Raw genomic sequence first — 18,180 nt, 5'->3', positions numbered from 1 at the left:
GCAAGTGGGGGCATGCCTTGCCCAAACTAGCTACCAGCAAGGCCAAGTGCTCAATCTATGGGTCGGGGGCCGCTACACAAGCTGGTCCTGCGATGGGCAGGGCGCTCTCAAAACTCACCATCTGCCTCCATTGCTCCAGCTCCTAGAAGAGGAATTGGCTGAACAGCGAAGCCGTGGGAAAAGCCAGACTAGGTGCAGGAGAAGGTGACCTACCAACTCCAGAAGGCCCATAGTCTTGAGTTGTGGCGGCTGCACTCTTCAAGGAGGCATCAGGCAAGCCGGGGGAGAGGAAACCAGAGAAGAGGATGCCATCACTGAGCCCCAACCTCCTGGGAGTAAAGGGGCAAGGCCTCAACATAGACAGATATTCCTTCCTAGGACGAAGGACAATCGTCCGTCCACACGATCAGGGGGATGTGGGAGACCAAAAATCCTGATGGGATGGCAGACCTGGTCCAGGGGCCCAGTAAGCCTACCACATCACTTTGACACAGCCCTGGCCTAGAGGATTGGCTGGAATACTGTGCCGGAATCCATGCTAAGTCTTGGGACTCTCTGTAATCATGGCCAGATGGGGCTGTGGTATAAAATGGCACTACTGCTGGAGTTCCTACCTGATGACAAGCTGGTCTAGGCACTGCTGTCCTTCAGAAGGGGGCAGTGGCATTGAACCATGCCATCACAGTGGCCCTGGACACATGGTTCTGGCAGATGAGGAAACTGAGGGTACTGGACAACATCTTTGGGCAGGCTGAGTCATTGCAGACGGCCAGTGCGTTGGGCACTCCCTTTCATGTCTTGGCAGAAAGTATGCCCTATCATAGAAGGTTTACTATCAACCATACCATCAACCCTCCCAGTCCACGACCCAGGAGGTCAACAGAGGCTGTTCATGGCTTCTGGTGTAGGTGGCTGTTACTGCTCCCAAGCTTCGGCAGGTGGAAGATCTCCTGACTGATGGGTGCTGGACGCTCTCGCCCACAAACATCCGGCAGAAGTGTCCGCAGCTACCTCTAGTGACGAGCAGCACAATCAATTGGCTCCTGCCCAAAGTACAGGCCGGTTTAAGTGACTCAGGCGCTCTGAGTCTACTCAGGTACTGGAGACTGGGGGCCAGGGCCCATTTCTAGACCTGCAGTATCAACGCTTGGCCACCTGGAGGAAGGAGACTGATGTTGCTAGGATGCATAATTCCCCATCTGAAGTTACTGCATGTCGTAGTACATGGAAGACCCTACATCTGTGCCAGGGTGCAGTGGCTGCTGTGGTAGGAGTATCGCCACATCAATGTCCTAGAGCTGCGGGCAGTGTTCTGTGCCCTCTTTTCATATTTTCTGACAATACCACCAGAATGTTCCACATCGGGGTGGGCACCAGATCCCCGGCGCTTTTCAGCGGCCAGGACTTGTGGCAGTAGGCACTTGCCCAAGGGATGTTCCCCATTACTGTTGACCTGGTAGTAAACCATTTCCAACTCCCTCAGCAGGGAGCTACTCTTGCCATGAGTGGGAGCTTCAACAGGATCCACGAATGGGGCGGACCTCAGATCAGTGACCCTCAAATGCCACAGTTCTACTAGCCGAGGAGCATGTTGGGGAGTTTTCCTTCACGTGGGAAGGCGTCTAGCCATTGCCTATCCTACGAGTCCCCTCTATTGACTAACTGTGCTGATGCAGGATGATCCTTGTTGCCCTGGCAAGGTTGAGAGATTTGGTACCCAGACCGTCAGTCTGTCACCACCAGTTAATTGTGGTTCTGTCACCCAAGAAGGTGCAATCCTGTATCACTACCAGGATCTCTAAACCTGAATGCTTGGCTCCTGCAGCCTTGGGGTTCAGAGGGTAGGAGTTGGTGGACTGCAGGGAGGTCCTTGCCAGGGCATCGACTTTTTAGTGCTACAGGCACCAAATGGATGTGTTTTTGCTACATGGTGCCATCAGAAGATCTGCCCTGCAGAGTGTCCATACTTGTCCAAGGGCGGGCTGGATCACGCATCATCTGGTGGTGGCTTATCTCCTGCTACAGCAGGTCTCAAGGATGGTCTCTTTGTACCCTCTGTCTCGTCAAGAGTTCCTCAAATGACTGTTTCAATGGTTCCACTGGTGAGTGCTGGCATCTCAATGTGGTACTAATGAGGCTCATGGGGTGGGGCTGCCTTTGAGCCTATGCATCAGGCTCCTCGTGGAAAATAGCTTTCCTTGTGGCCATTACCTCTGCCAGGAGGCCCTATCCTGCAAGCCTCATCTGACTTTTCACAGGGTGTGTTCCATGCCAAGGTTCCATTGGAATTCCACCTCTAATGAGCCTTTGGTGTTGCCTTTGTTCAGTCCGAAACCTCTGCTAGCTGAAAGGACTTACTTGCTGGATGTAGTTCATGCTCTGAATTTATGTGGCAAGCACAATTTGCAGAATTATTTGTAAACCATAGGAAGGCCTTGCCCCAAGGCTTCCATCTCCAGGTGGCTCTGTATCAGTAATCGGTTGGCAAACCGACCACTGCCTTGCCAGAGCCCATGACACCAAAGTGATAGTTGCTGTAAACGTACACCTTCTACTGCATCGACGGGCAGTGCTAAGCAGCCTTTTCTGGAGGTAATTGCTTCTGTTAATACTGCTATGTATTTTCATGAGCATGTGAATCTATGCCGGACCCCATGCTGGAGAAGGAACATTGCCTGTAAATATTCTCCACCATGGATTCACATTACGAACTCTCCCAATGCCCCCTCTCCGGCTTTTCTTGGTTATACTGGCACAGCGTAACAAACCTGATGGCTGCCATTGGGAGGGGCTTAGGGAGAGGGCAGTCATTTGGATGCGGGCAGTATGACAGAGCTCAGAGGCAGGAAAATCAGTTCACGTGAATCAATGCCAGACCCATGATGGGGAACAATAGTTGGGTAACTGCCTTCTCAAATACTGTTACATGCTTCATAGGCTTCCATATGGAGGAAAGGGGACAACGTCTCCATAACTGCTTTGTCCTTGGTTACCTTATGCCACTTTACCGTTGCCATAACACACAGGGGATTGGTGGGAGTAGCTCGAAGGTGGAGTCAGGGTATGCATGAGCACAGCCCATGCGACTCGCCTTGAAAGTTTGTGGTGCAAATGTGCAGGTCCGGTTAAGGGGACTTGTGCGTTACTATGGTGAGTAACTTTTCTTTTGTGTAGAATGGCAACTTGGGTTGTTCATTGCAGGGCTATCTTCTGTGTCAGCCTAGTTACTGATTTACCTTTCATTTTTATTTTAGATAATCAAGCAAATTATGGAAGAATGGGTATGACTGGCAATTTCGGTGGGATGTATGGAAATCCTGATGGTTTGGGTGGCTATGGTAAGCATTTTTGAATATACAGAAATAAATAACTTTGTAGGTGCAAAGCTACCTGTTGGCAGGGCTACATGTCTGTTTGATATCATTTTTGATGGGAGTAACTTTGCGACTACGAGAATTTTTTAAACTATTCATTTGTTAAGGTTTGTTTATTATGGCAAGCTCTTGCATTGCCGAAAATGGTTGCTTGAAGTGCAAAGGCTTGTGTAGCTTTTATTGGGATTTTGTTCTCCATGTATTGACATTCAAGTGAGCTGTATGCCACTCTTTGGGGCTGCTCTTGGTCACCAGTTAAAATATTTAAGCCGTTTCCAATGCAACATGTATATTCTACAGAGAATGAGTAGTGCCCAAATACTTCCATGCGTTATCTTTAAACGTTTGCACACTGATTTGGAATGTACAGACGCTGCTACAACCATGACTTTGCTCCCACAATGTCCTGTCAATGCAGAAATACTTTCTCATCCAGGTCCAAGATTGTTTGGACGCCCCTCAAGGGGAGGGAGGAGGGGGGGGTTGTGTGGGGAGAGGGTCCAAGAGAAGGCCAAGCGCTGGCACACTAGTGCCACCTTGTCACAACACTCATTGGTGCTCCAGATCCACCACCGGTATGGACACAGCTACCACGACTACTGGTACTGACTAGCTAACATTGCAGCAAACTGGGAGACTCCACACCTAGACAAGCTCCCTCCCCCCCCCCCCCCCCCCCCTGACGAAGTTGGATTAACTTGGTCATCTCACGGGCCTTAATTGTTGGTCCCTAGAGGAGATGAAGGGCAGCTTCCTGTACCAATGATACGAGTTGCAGAGGAAGACTCGGCCCTTCCTGGCCCTTGAATCACAGTACAGCCCCAATACCACATCCCAGTTTCCCAGGCAGTAAGAGCACTTGGGAGTTCACTATAGCTTTATAGACCTGCAGCGAGGGCCATACTCTGGTCATTCTTGTCTTCTGGGCCCATAACACAATCTCCTTCACTTGCTATGGTCTTCTAATTAACCGGCAAGTCCACGCCATAGCCTCTTCCGCAGCCTACCACACAAACCTACCACACAAACTGCTAAACTCTGCCAGGCCATTCCTCTCCACCGCAAACTGTCCATTGCGAGAGCCCTAACAGCTTGAGATTTGTCCTCTTCCCTGGCACCATAACTAAAAACCGACCTACTCCAAACTTTCCAGAACAGCACCCCATGTGCTGCCATAGGCATCCCTAAAAGGAGCACATCTCTACAGCCAGACTACAAGCCCACTGCCTGCCAGTCTGCAAATGTGTTCTCTTCAAAACACTGGCCCTTACCCACAAATGCATTCTTCTCACAGCCCTGCCCCACCTTTCTCAGCAAGTTCATACCCCCGATTACTCCAATGTGCTACCAGTACCCGTAGTCAAACTGGCCCGAGAAGGTGGTGCAAGCTTCCCCTTCATCACAGCCAAGGGAATGCCAAACCCTCGCTTTTCGCAAAACCAGACCATCTGGTTTAACCCCTCCACCCCCTAAAACAAACCACGGAAGTTCCCAAGCCGAGCCAACTGCATACTGAACTGTATGTAATGTGCTATGTATGTGCTGCATGCTTTGTAACCCTGTGCACCCTGCATAAAATAACTGTTATTGTAACTAAGCCGATACCTTGTAACAGCGCCAGGTTGGACACAGGGTACCTGACTCTGCAGGCAGGTGCCTTACCTCAGCTCTTGCTGGATTCGTTAGTTTAGGCTGCACCTAGGAAACGGACTGGTCATTGGCAGCCATGGTACTGGACAAGGAAGGCAAGAAGCTGGATGCAATGGGCAAGTGAATATACACCAACCTCTACCATCAAGGCTGTTACACCCTAGCCATTTTGTCATTATGACCAAGAACTCTGGTACAAGATTGAGGCACTGGAACTCATTTCAAGAGGGTTCTGTGGCCTCTGATCAGTGGTGGAAATCACAGGCCCATATTTTCACCATATGGGGAACGGGGTGTTAAAAGGTACATGATATGCCGTATGATATTGCAGCAGCCGACCAGTCTTTGTCAGTGATAAAGGACAGACGGCACGCACAGTCTCTCGGAACCTTGCAGCAGCGACAGTTCCTTGTCCTTTTGCTCCTCAAGAGGGAAGCCAGGACTATCTTCAAAGGGTTATAGTAGCCCCTTGGAGGCAGCCCTCGCTCTATGCCACCTCTGATCAGGATGTGGCCTGCAGAACATCACCGCTCCTTGGATGACTGGCATTCTGTGTGCCTCTACTGCCTGCATTCTGACCATCGCACATGGAGGATGACTGCGCTTTTGCCAGGAGATGGATAGGTGCAGGCGTCTCACGGAGTGGCTGTAGGCCAAGGCCCCTGCTACAGGTGAGTCCTGGCAGCATGCCTCCCAGCCATAGGAAGAAATCTGAGCAGTCTTCTAAGACCTTAGTGTGTCCCAGGGGCCCAACAGAAGGCCAAGCTCTGCAAGTCTGGGGGCACCAGGAGTGCCATTGCGATAGGCTCTCCAGCAGCCAGGGTGGGCACAGCACCTTCAACCACAAACGCTCTTGTCGGACCACCCGGGTAAGCTTCTGGAGAAGCCCGACGGGCAAGTTTGAGGCCAAGGGGAGCATGACACTGACCCCCCCCAATGGTGAAGGCTCCTAGCTTGACCAAGGTTGTGCAGGCCCTGATTCACCTGGCGAAGCCATGTATTGAAGGTGTGGTGGCGTCCTTGGAAAAGGCCACTGACATGGGTTCGCAGGGTTTGTCCCCAGACGAGTTTCCCTGCCTGCCATGTGAGAATTGTCATTCCCAGCCCATTGTGAAGACACTGGAGAAGGTGATGCCCATCTCTCGTCTCCCCTGGTTGAACAGAAGGAGTTTCTGCTCTCCAGACCAAAATTTGCCATGGCCTATGGGAGGGGACCCCGACAGACGGCGAGAGTGGTGAGGAACCGGCCTTGGAGTTGGAGAACCCCACCCTGCTGCCACTGTCGCTCCTGCCACCTCCGCTACCACCTCAACCCCAGCTGACTCAAGGTGCTCCACACCTTGGGTTTGGAGATTGGGGCGAGGGTGCCCCTTCTGCTGACGAGGATCCTGTGGTGCCGGTAGATCCCACAGCACCAGGGCTGTCGGGTGAACCCTCCACTGCCAGTTGCCTCCCCTCCAAGGGAGGATACGGATGGGTTAGGAGACCGTCTGACGAGATGGGCTCGTTCATGCCATGATTCCTCAGACCAGTTTCAATTGACCCAGAGGAAAAGGAGGGGGTTCCTGTACGCCGCGAGGGAAAGGAAGACTGTGCTGCTGATACTCTGCTGGGTGACATTTGGGAGGGGGTCTGTCACGTCGTCGGCCCCGGGCGAAGAGGGACCAGTACAAAGTACAGGGTGCCCAGACTCTGCACCCAAGCCTTCCCCAGAGTCAGTAGTTGCGGCGAATAAGAAATCCTCAATCGGCGGCGTTACTACCTCTTCCCTGGACAGTGAGGGGAAGAAGTTGGACGCCATGGGACGATGACCATCAAGGCTGCCAGCGCCCGTGCGGTACAGCGGGGAGATAATGGTTAAGATCGCTCCCCCCTCAACTTCCTGAGGATGAGAGCAGAGGCTTTGGAGATCCTGCAGGAAGGCGAAGTGGCATTGGCCATGGGCACTGCAATACAGCCAATCGGCATGGGATGGTTGAAGGCCACAATTTCGCCAGGAGGGTGCAGTTGGGGATATTGGACATGCACTTCGACTGGGATTTTTGTTCGGAAAGACCATAGACTAGTCCCTCCAGGCCATCAAGGTGAATACCGAGATGGTGCATGCCTAGAGGGCACCATGCAACAGCGACGGCTGTCCTTCTGGACCTTCATGAAGTCCCATGGTTTCTTCAAGGGCGTCAGCAGAAGCTCATGATCATACAGTCAACTGTCCCGCTCTTCGGCCCAGGAGGCCTATAGGGGCCACAGCAAGTCCATAGGTCTGTCGTCAAGGTAAGATTGAACCAACTGGGACATCGGTGCCTATGCGTGCACCTGGTGGGAGGCTGACTAGTCAAAGTCATCAGCATGTGGAATTTCATAGGTGCTGGGACGCTCTGGCCCACAGACACATGGCCAGGCAGGGAAACCATGTCTCGGCTTTTGCTGGAGGTGTGGGCCATGCTGAAGGATGCAATAGAGCTTGTCCCAAAGAGGCTCCCGAGTGTAATCGGTACTTCGTCAAGACAGGTGGTTGGAGGCCCATTCTTGTATTCTGCCATCTGAACAAGTACATCAGATCCATGAAGTTTGATGGTCACACTTCAGCATGTGCTAAGACAGCTGGAAGAAGGGGATTTCCTGTAGTCGCTGGACTTGGGAGGATGCCTACTTGCATCCCCATTCACAAGGGACACCAAGTTTCTGCGCTTCATGGTTCAGGGCAGCATTACCAGTTCAAGGCCCTTCCCTAAGTCGGTTTCATCAAGAACCTGGTGCTGTTTTGATTGATCCATGTATACCCCTACCTGGACGACTGGCTAATCCGAGCAAAATCAAGGGAGGCCGCTGTTGAACACACAGCGAAGACCGTCCAGCTACTGACGGAGCTGGGGTTCTTGGTGCAAAGGCCTGCTTGGTGCCATCGCAAGATGCGCTGTTCCTGGTGTCGTGGCTCAACAGTGTTGTGCCTGGCGTCTCCGGGGGAGAGGCTAGCTGCCATGTGCAAGGTAGAACGGCTGACCCTGAAGATCGCAAGGGTGAGGTCCATAGAGTGCCTCAGCATGATATTGTCATGAATACATCTCATTTGGTTGTGCAGGCTGCGGCTGCTGCAAGAGTTCCTCAATGCCCATTGGATTCTGGTATCGGGAAGCTTCGAGGACAAGATCTCTTCATGAGAATTTCAATTGAGCGATGGTGGTGGGAATCTGCGCGCAACTGTCGGCGGGCTGACTTCAGACAGTCATGACGGACACCTCCCTAAAAGGGTGGGGTGCGGAAGTCTCCACGCAAGAGGGCCTGTGGCTACCAGAGACGTTTTTGCATGTACTGGAGCTACGGCCAGTGTTTTGATCTACATCCAGAAGCAGGGGGGGCACCAGACCCCCCACGCTCACCAGAGGCACAGGCCCTATGGCACTCGCCCGTTGCCCAGGGAAATCTTTGTCCCATTTCATCTGGCAGGAGTGAGGAACACCCTCACGGGGAGTTTCGGCAGGACCAAGTGGATCTTCTGTTCTGGAGATGGGGCAATCCCCACATCAATCTGTTTGCGATGGTGACGAACACAAAGTGCCGGAGGTTCGCCAGCAGGTTTCCCCAGCCTGGGGACACGTTCTCATTCCTGTGTTCCCGTCGCTGCCTTTGCTTCTGACTAGTCTCGGTGCAGGATGATCCTTGTTGCACCGGCGTGGCCGAGACAGATATGGTACCCGGACTTTCTGGACTTGTCAGCATCCCCTGTTAAGCTTCTTGTGGTCGCAGATCTTCTCACCAGAGGCGCAATCCTGCATAATGACCCAGGGTCACTTGCAGGCATGGCAACTGCAGCGCTAGAGTTTGGAGGATGATATCCTGGCAGACTGCAAGGAGGTGCCTGCCCGTATACACTGAAATGCTACCGACATTAGTGGAAGAGGTTTGCAGTCTGGTGCCATGCACAGAAGATCGACCCTCTATGGATTACGGCTCCACAGGTGCTGCCATATTTGCAGGGCTAGCGCATGCTTCATCAAGGTTCATCTGGCAGCTATCTCGCGCTACACCAGGACTCCAGGACAGTCGTTAGTGTGGTCACACCGCCTGGTCAAGTTCATTAAAGGACTTTTACTGCTGGTGAAGGCTCCAGCCACGACGTGGGAGCTCAATGTGGTGCTGACTAGCCTCATGGGTCCTCCGTTTGAGCCTATGCTTTCGGCACCACTGAAATTCTTATTGTGGAGAAAGATGTTGGCCATCACCTCCATGAGTGGGAGAGATCCAGGCCCTCTTGTAAACCACTGTACTTGATGTTAACGAGACTAGGGTAGTGCTATGACACCCCTCCCTTCATGCCCAAGGTGGCATCTGACTTAATCATCTCAAACAACCCCTTGGTGTTCTTCCTGTCGCCGGCTTAGAGGACTTTGCACTTGCTGGATGTGGCTAGATTGCTGAACGGTTTGCACAAAGTTTTCGGAAGATGTCAACTGTTTAAACTTTGGGGCTATGAACCAAGAAAAGGCCCTCTCCCAAGGCTTCCATTTCCAGATGTCTCTGCAAACAGTTGCCTGGCCTTTCGAGAGCCTATTTTGACCAGAGCGATCACCGCAACAGCATTCCTGTCTGGTGTGCTCCTGCTGGACATCTGCAGGGCTGCTAAGTGAGGTCGATGCACACCATCGCAAAGATTTATTGCATCACCAGGGATTTGTCCAGAGTCGGCCAAGCAGTGCTGCACGACCTGTTCGCTTGAAGGTGAGCCTGGTGAGGAGGTAAGATGCTTAATGTTGTGCCTTGCCACCTGTGTGGTTGTGCATGTGTACTGCTATGTATTCTCTGAGCATGTGAATCCATGCCAGACCCAATGCTTGAGAAGAAACAAGTTGCTTACAGCTAAGTAACTTGTTTCTTCTCCATCATTGGGTCTGGCATGGATTCACATGCAAACCCTACCCATCTGCGGCTCTTCTTTGTCCTGCCACTTTACGTGCTACCAAATCTGAAGATGGCTGCGAGAGTGGCTTAGGTTGAGGGCAGTCATTGGCTGGGGGCAATATGACCCACAGACCAGTGATTGGTTGTTAGAAAGACAGTTCAGAAGTGAAACAGATTTTTCTTTACTGAGGATTCCCAACCCTGACTAAAGGGAATATTCATGAGAATCCACCCCAGACCCATGCTGGAGAAGTTGCAGGTAAGTTACTTGTTCCTTCCTTGCCTCTGCCATAGTGCATCTTTTGCCTGCCCCATGTTTGATCTGCAGTAGTCTGAAGCCTCCACTGAGGACATGGAAGAAGTGTCCATGTCTCCAATCCTTGCACGACTGAATTCAATGTGTAATTGGGAGTGGGTGGGGTGTGGGCCATGGTTTGTATTGTAGTCTCCTTTATATAGCGCTCTTTAATTTTTTTTTGCCCTCAATGTGCTTGGACGCGCTTGATGACAGCAGTCGTGTGGGAGGTTCTTAGTTTAAATTAAAATGCTGCACACTTAACCAGCGCCGAGGCAAGAGTTCTAATCCATGGAAGGTGTTGCTTGAGCTTGGGGAATAAAAGCGATTAAAAAAATGGTCGCTCTTTCCATATAGCATGAGCTAATCTTCATTGGAGAGCAGCATTTTGATATGTTTATGCCTAGGCCGGCCAAAACTTTCTCTGTGCTTGCTCTTAGTGAAGAGGAGCCAGTAGACTACCATGTGTGGCTGTTGTCACAGAGTAGTGTGGAACTGAATGGCCTGTAGCAAATACACTTGCTGAAAAGCCGAGTGGGGCTTGGGTTTCCTCTCCCATGGGGCTTTCTGCTAACCCCCCCCCCCCCCGGGAGTGAAAGGCATGCCTTTTTAACTCTGCCTCAAATTCCTTGTCAGTGAAGAGCGCCTCCCAGTGACCAGTTCGTCCCACTAAAATTTCCTTGACTTTCTCGTGCATCTTTCTTGTGCTTCCTCCGCCAATACAATGCATCATTTTATTGTAACAGATCGTCCATGCCTAAGCTAACACAAATCTGGCCTGCACGTTTAAATCATTTTTCACAGCATCATGCAGCTCATTCTGCATCATGCTTATTTCATACTTAATTTGCACCCAATGTTATGGGAATCTGTTAAATGTCAAATGGGGTTAACCTAATTAGTATATTGTTTCATGGTGGTTTTTTCATTCGGCTCAGGCTATTAAAATAGCATCATGGAGCATCATTTTCTACTATGTTGTGCATTATACAGTCCAGCAATGAGTTGCACCCTTGGCTCTAGTTGAAGGTCAAACCCTCGCTAGGATGAATGTTAATGGACATAGTGGTTCCTTGGCGCTCTGGCGGCTCTGAAAGAGGAGGGGAGGTTGAGTTAGTGGGAGGAAGCAGGAACAGTACAAGAGAGCAGTGACGTGCTGTTGAAATGCAGAGTCTAGATTCTCCCTACAGACATGGTTTTGTGGGAGACTACCTGATTCCGGCATAAAACCATCAGGCATGTCACTCCAGTGTTGGGCCCCAAAACAGGTTCTATAACTTGTTACGTGTCCCCTTTAGTCTTTTAGTAGTTTGCTTATGGAAACAGCTTATGTTTCAAGTTTTGCCCAGCGTTAGTGTGATTGGAAAGTGCCTCTGGATGCATGATGCATGTGGTTACACAACCCAGGTGTCGCAAAACTGGTGGAGCAGAGCCAAGTGCACTGCTGTACATTCAAGTTGGGGTGTTCTCGCTCCGATATGTCATGTCAGAGGTGGGAACATTTTGTAGCAGTATGGAGGAAGCGTGATTAGATGGGATTGTGTTTTTCATGGAATCGGAGCTGTAGTTGCAGGAGTAACACTTCCTCTTTGGTGCAAGGTCAGTTGCGGCCTGCATTATGCATCTGCATCAATCTTTTTTCTTCTCTTTGCAGGACGTGGTGGAAGCACTGCAAGTGGAGGCTATTATGGTCAGCAAGGTGGTATGGCTGGAAGTGGATGGCGTGGCATGTACTAGCAAATGACTGGTATCCTGGAAGTTTCCTACTGAGATTTGTTTTGTACTATTTGATGTATTCATCTGGAAGATGTTGACGACGGACCTAAATGAGAAATTGTCTTTCTGTAGATTTTTTTTAAATTGTTTTATTCCATGTGTTGACTTTAAATAAATTTTATATTCAAACTCTCGGTCTGGTCCATCTTAAATTTCCAGCATCTATGTAACCAGCAGTGGCAAGGTGCTTCCACTTTTTAGTACATGGTGTGTCCAAATTCTGTGTCCATTTGTTTGTCCTGATTCTGTTCTAATGCAAATAGACGTAGGTGTCTGGCGTCAGTTGGCCTGTGGATCCAACATGGCTCATTGTAGCTGTAACCAGTTTTCTCTTTACTGACTAGTCTGGTACCCGTTTCTGTGGAGTCTTGGCTTCCCACGGGACCATGGTCTGAGGTAGATTCTGCTAAACAGGTTAACTGGTCCTTGCACTAGGGCTTAATTTTACTCTGGGCAGCACTGGCCTGGACAGTGAGTGGTCTCACCTTAGCCAGGGCAGATCACAACTCACTGGGCTGGATTCTGGCAAGTCACCTGTGGAAGGATTGTTTTGTCAGCAAACACTGCCGGCTTGGACAGATTTCGCCCACAGCCATTCCCCCACATCAATGGTGTAATGTTCACCCAGTGTGATGGTATATTCTGTGCTGCCCTGGGATCATACATTGCAAACTCTCGGTTTTGAACAATTTATTGACCTGATGCCAGGATCCAATTGCTAGTCTCAATTCAACCAGTTGCACCTCAGTCAACTTGTAAATGTGCACTCCACTGGCCAATGGTTAGTGAGAGTTGACAATCGGAAGAGATGGTGACATTTAGCTGTAGTTGCCTATCTTTTTTTGCAACCTGCTTGTACTTGAAGTGCAGTGTATGAGCACTGCACGAGTTGTGTAACTGAAGTTGGATGGTGCAAGGTTAAAACTGTAGACTTTTATGATTTTAAGAAGCAATGGTCTCTTCTGAAGCTCTCCTAACAGTAACTGATAGGAGCAGTACAGTACGTTCAGGTAACGTTGCAGTATTGACTGGTGTCAGTCCAGCGAGGCTCTGGCAACTTCTGTAATACACGTCCAGGTGCTGCATAGTGGAGGATCTATGCAGGATATTGGGCCAATGAGAATTTTATATGCAATCATTGCTGTTGCCCCATGAGCACCGCAAGTGCACCTGCGTAGTAGGAAGGGCTGGGGATGTGCAAGTTTTAAAATATTAGTTACATGCATGTACAAAAATACTGCATGACATGGGAAGCCATAAGTGTAACCTGATGGATCAATGCAAGGCGTAATATTGCGCACTGGCCTGTGAGAAAGCTATAGCTTCAATGAGCACTAGCTTTCCCATTGGATTGTTCTAACCAATATAGCAAATAGATTAAGGTCAAGCCAGTTTGTTACTTAACTGATAGTATGCTGTGTAGGGAATGAGTGGGGAGGTCTTCCATCACTTTTCATTGGCATTTTCATACACCAGGATCCCTCTTATCCCAACCATGGTCCAATTGCCATCCCTTCTGGTCATTCCTGCGTCATCCCCCTGAGCTCACTTCGTTCTTGACTAGTAGTTTATAAAACCTTGTGGAGGGTGTACCTGGTTACTTTCCTATCAATGGGGCGGGGATTCCTGCTTTCCCACTCTGGCTGGCTTACCTTTGCCCCGCACCAGCCTGTGTCGCAAAACCTTGGTCATTGACTCCACTTGTGTTCTCAACTCACATTTCTAAACTATCAACCACCTCGGAGGTTCTTTCTCACCTTCTCCCAGCAGCTCATTGTCTCCAGAGCCCTGGTTCTCAGTTGGACTACTGCAAAAGCCTTTCTCAACCTCACTCAGCTTTGTGCTCCTTGCAACTAGAACAGAACCGCAAGACTGGCCTCAAGGCCAGGGACTGCATCGCTCCAGCACTCCATTGGCTGCCAGTGGCTGCAAGGATCAAATGAAGACTTTTTGCAATGTCCACAAGGCCTTCAGGGGCCTGGGACCTCTTCTACCTCCCTGGGGTCCATTTTCTAAGCTACAAGTTGGGGCCAGATTGCTGTTCGGCTGGCCCCTCCCGTTGGAACAGCCTGTCTGCATATCAAACTTGAGCAGAAAATCTCTGGTTCTGGATGCAGCTAAAGACTTTCTTTGCTTCTGCCTTGTGTCCACTTCCCTGTTGATCGAGATGATATGCACTGGTTATCTGGTCACCCCCTGAATCATAGACACGGGTCCCTGCCCTCCCAGTTGCACACTTGCACTGCCTCATGGCAGCCCTGCACTTGGGTGCTGTATCTGCATCCCCCTACTTGCACTTACCCAACACTTTGCACTGCCACCTTCTGGATGCATTTTCTTGATCGATGTCCCCCACTTTTCCTCACCTTCCCCAGGCACTGTTCCCCCTTCCCTCACACTTTTGTAATCTTATGTCATTTGGCCTAGTGAGATCGTTGCCTTGTCCTCCCTTGCGCCCTCCCTTGTTGCGTTTTGAAACGCGTGTAGGCATGCTGTATTATAGCGCATCAACCTTAAATGCCTCCTGTAGTTTAAATAAAAACTTACATTTCAAATACAAGCAATGCATCAGATCAAAAGCCAACAAATGGACCAAAAGGTCAGTAGGAAAAACAATCGACAGTAACTCCACTCAAGGTAATCCACCCCACCCCGTTACAGATTGCATGCAGTTATGTCCAAAATATGTATCCCTGATATAACCCACATCACCAAGCTAATACAGTCCAGGTATCATACAAACCCTAACCGGGTCCTGTACCCGAGCCTAGAGACTGGACCAGCTATCAGCTTGTCATAGGTTTAACTTCCAGTTATTTGAAGACAGCGGATCCTTCTCACAGCCCAGTTCACAAGACATGAAACTTCTTGCCAATAGTCTTTGGGTCTACTATGGAAAGGGAGTGTTTGAGTGTATAATGTCTCCATCCGCTCACAAGACACCATGAGGTTCAGGCATTGATGTACAGAAGGAGCTAAAGCTGACCCCTCCCCCCAGTAGCATGCCACCAATGATCTTGCGACTGCGGCCATACCGACGAAGCGCCTATCACTATGTGCCTGCAGGTCTGCCCAGGTCAGTACCTAGGTCTCCGGTGTATAAGGGATCCAGGCCTCCACCTGTATCATAACCTCTGCCCAAAAAATTTGAATACAAGAACAGGACCAAACCACATGAAAAATCAGCTGAATCTCTTAGTTTGAAGATCTAAGAGGGAACAGTTTGTGTAGAGTAATATAACTGGAGAATTTAAAAAGAATCAGACGGAATCTATTGTTGGAGATAGATTTGATCTAAGCCAGTATATAACCCCATTGTGATGGTGAGCTAGCCAACAGCTCTCCCACTTGTCCCTGCACGAGGGTAAGGCAGAAGGCCCAAGTGCCCGGGCAAGGCCGTACAGGGACAAGAGCATCCCCTTAAGGGAGGCTGGAGCCACCGGATACTCATAATACTGGAGACACCTCTGGGCAAGTCGGGCCACCTAACTTTCAACACCTCCCGGAGGCGGAAATACAACAGCAGGGTAACGAGTGCAGTCACCCCTGGCCTTAAGTTCCTCCCAGGTTATAAATTTACCCTGCAGAGCTACGTCTCCCAGGGAGTGATTTGTAAATTCTGAATGGCGATTGTATATGGCCAACTTGGAAAGTACCACAGAACAATATCGGCCTATTTAGCCAGCTGATCCCATCTCCGAGGGCTGGAGTTCCGCTGATGCTCGAGCTGCCCAAAGGAAGCCTCCGAGATCCTCTGTCTGGGCGATTGACCTGAAACGAGTGGGGATTCATAGTCTGACCACCACCAAATACAATATTTTCTGGTAGCCCAGATCAAATAAACAGGTTGGGAACCGCCAACCCCCCATGGGCACACGTGCTTCATAGTGTGCACAATCAGATGCGGGGATGCTTCCCCGCTCAAATCTGCTTGGACATAAGGGACTTTATGCGGTTCCAAAATGACAGGAGGCCAAACCAGGACATTTCCCCATTTTAGATAGGGAGATGTGGGCCGCCTGAGATAGGGAGACACACCCATGTGTCTACTCTATGCTCCAGCTGTCAGGGTGGTGACATTCTCATTGAACAATGTGGGGGGGTGGACACTCGTACCCAAATAGCGAATACCCTGTGGGCACCACGCAAAAGACTCCCACACATACTGTGGCACCACCCCAGCTGTGAGTGGAAGCACTTAAGATTTAGACCAGTTTATTTGTAGGCCAGACAGCTCCCCAAATGTTATCTCCATCACTGGGAGAAAGTTGCTCCGAGGGTCATCCGCGTAGAGGGAGACTATGGAAACATGGGAGCAGATTTTTACCCCATGGTGAGAGTGGAACTCCCTCGAGGCACAAGCCACTGGCTCGATGGCAAGAGCGAACACGAGAGGAGAAAAAGGCACCCTTGTTTAGTTCCCCGTGTGGGGTAAATGGGAACGGATTGGATCCCATTAGTGTATATCAGTGCACGAGAGGCAGAATAAAGACGAATCCAACGAAGAAACGTGTTGCCCAGGCCCATGCAGCGAAGGACCTCAAACAGGAAAGGCCATTCGGAGTCAAACATGTTCTCCGTGCCCAAGGCCGCCACCGCAATAGGGACATTTGGGTTCACATTGTAAGTCTACGGAGGTTGTTCTGAGTAGATCATGCAGGATTCATCCTGGGCAGATTGGGAGGATCAGCACGGGCATGTGGGGGAAGCCAGTCAGCGAGTAACTTTGCACAAATTTTATTGTCCGTGTTTATCAATGACGAGGAGTGATAGGATGAGCATTTATTGGGTTCTTTATTAGGCTTGAGTAGCACCATGACCAAGGCGGTCCGAGTGGACTCCGGAAGTACTCTGGAGGATGCTGCTTCTTCGAACATCTTACAAAGGTGGGGGTTAAGTAGATCCGGAAAGGCCTTATATAATTCAGCGGTTATCCCATCAATACCCGGGGCCTTGCCATTCGGATCTGATCACCTTACAAACTTCTTCCTCTGTCGGAGGTCATTAAGGAGAATTCACATCTCCGGTGCCAGCCAGCCCAGGGCCACCCTGTGAAGATATTGGACGATAGCGTTGTCCTGCAGAACTGAGCAGAATATAATTGCTCCCTAATATTGGCAGAATGTCTCATCTCCACTGCATGCCTGGTGGAATCCCCACCCATGGTCTTGACTTCTAGTATGGGGACCAGTTGGCTCTCCTGTCTAATGGCCCAGGCAAGAGTTCTGCTCTGACAATGATCTTCCTCTGTGTACCGTGCAGCAGCAATGTGCTCACCCAGATACCGCGCCTCCCCATCCATTAGAGAGCATATTTCCTGCCTTTTCGTCTCTAGGACGGTCCGAAGGGGGGAGCACCCCTGTCATGAAGGAGCTCTTAAGTTTTTAATTTTTTTTTCTTTCAGAGCGATCGCCCTACAAATACTCTTGAGGGTGCGTGCTATGCACCATCCCCACAGGAACAATTTAAAAGCTTCCCAAACCACACCCGGGCTGGGGACAGACTCCGCATTCAGCTGGAAGAACTCTGCAATTGACTGACGCAGATCTTCCCTCCCCCCCCCCCCCCCCGGAACGCCACATCCTCCAAAGCCTGAAACCGCCATTGAAGTGTCTTAGGCAGGGAGGAGGGACCCTTAAATCTCACAATCGGGGAATGATCCAATAGAGTATGCCGGAGAATCGTTGCCTCATCTGCCACCCGGGATAGCCCCAAGGACATATAGATATAATCGATCCGGGTTGAGCACCCATGAACACCAGAATGGAACATGAAGTCCCACGCCTCCGGGTGAAGCAACCGCCAAATATCAAACCACGAGTAGTCTGATGCGATTGCCATTTTAGAGCTGCCCGGGGGGGTTGCCTCCTGAGCCAATCTTCTTCTATCGAGAGAAGAGGAAAGGGCTAAATTAAAATCTCCCACCTCATAACCTTTGAAGCCCTGCAGGTGTTCTGAAAATGCCTGTAAAAAAAATCAGGTGTTAAAATTATGGGTGTAAATATTTATGAATTTAACAGACCAAGCAGTAATCTCCCCGGCCACCAAGATGAACCTCCCTTCACTATCCAGAACCTGTTTATGAAACTTAAAGGCATGGTCTAGTAAAACATGTTATTTAAAAAATAGATGGGCAACATAAAAAAATACTAGCATTCTTTTTTTAAAACTTCCTATGTAAAATTT

At 50.1% G+C, this 18,180-nt stretch overlaps 1 protein-coding gene across 5 annotated transcripts in view; it reads left to right on the top strand.

The window, feature by feature from the left end:
• The window catches only part of HNRNPH3 (heterogeneous nuclear ribonucleoprotein H3), a 28,895-nt gene extending 16,772 nt beyond the window's left edge, over positions 1 to 12,123 (top strand). For all 5 annotated transcript variants that reach the window (XM_069610600.1, XM_069610602.1, XM_069610601.1 and 2 more), the window contains 2 exons: positions 3,255 to 3,338; positions 11,873 to 12,123. In XM_069610600.1, coding sequence (XP_069466701.1) covers positions 3,255 to 3,338; positions 11,873 to 11,955 — 167 coding nt within the window. In that variant the 3' untranslated portion in view covers positions 11,956 to 12,123. The remainder of the gene's footprint in view (positions 1 to 3,254; positions 3,339 to 11,872) is intronic.
• Positions 12,124 to 18,180: the final 6,057 nt, after the last annotated feature.

This window comes from Ambystoma mexicanum, chromosome 8 (assembly GCF_040938575.1).
Source record: "Ambystoma mexicanum isolate Mex_15411 chromosome 8, UKY_AmexF1_1, whole genome shotgun sequence".
Lineage (NCBI taxonomy): Eukaryota > Metazoa > Chordata > Amphibia > Caudata > Ambystomatidae > Ambystoma > Ambystoma mexicanum.
Note: the sequence above shows the minus strand (reverse complement) of the source record. Positions and strands in the feature narration are given on the sequence as shown.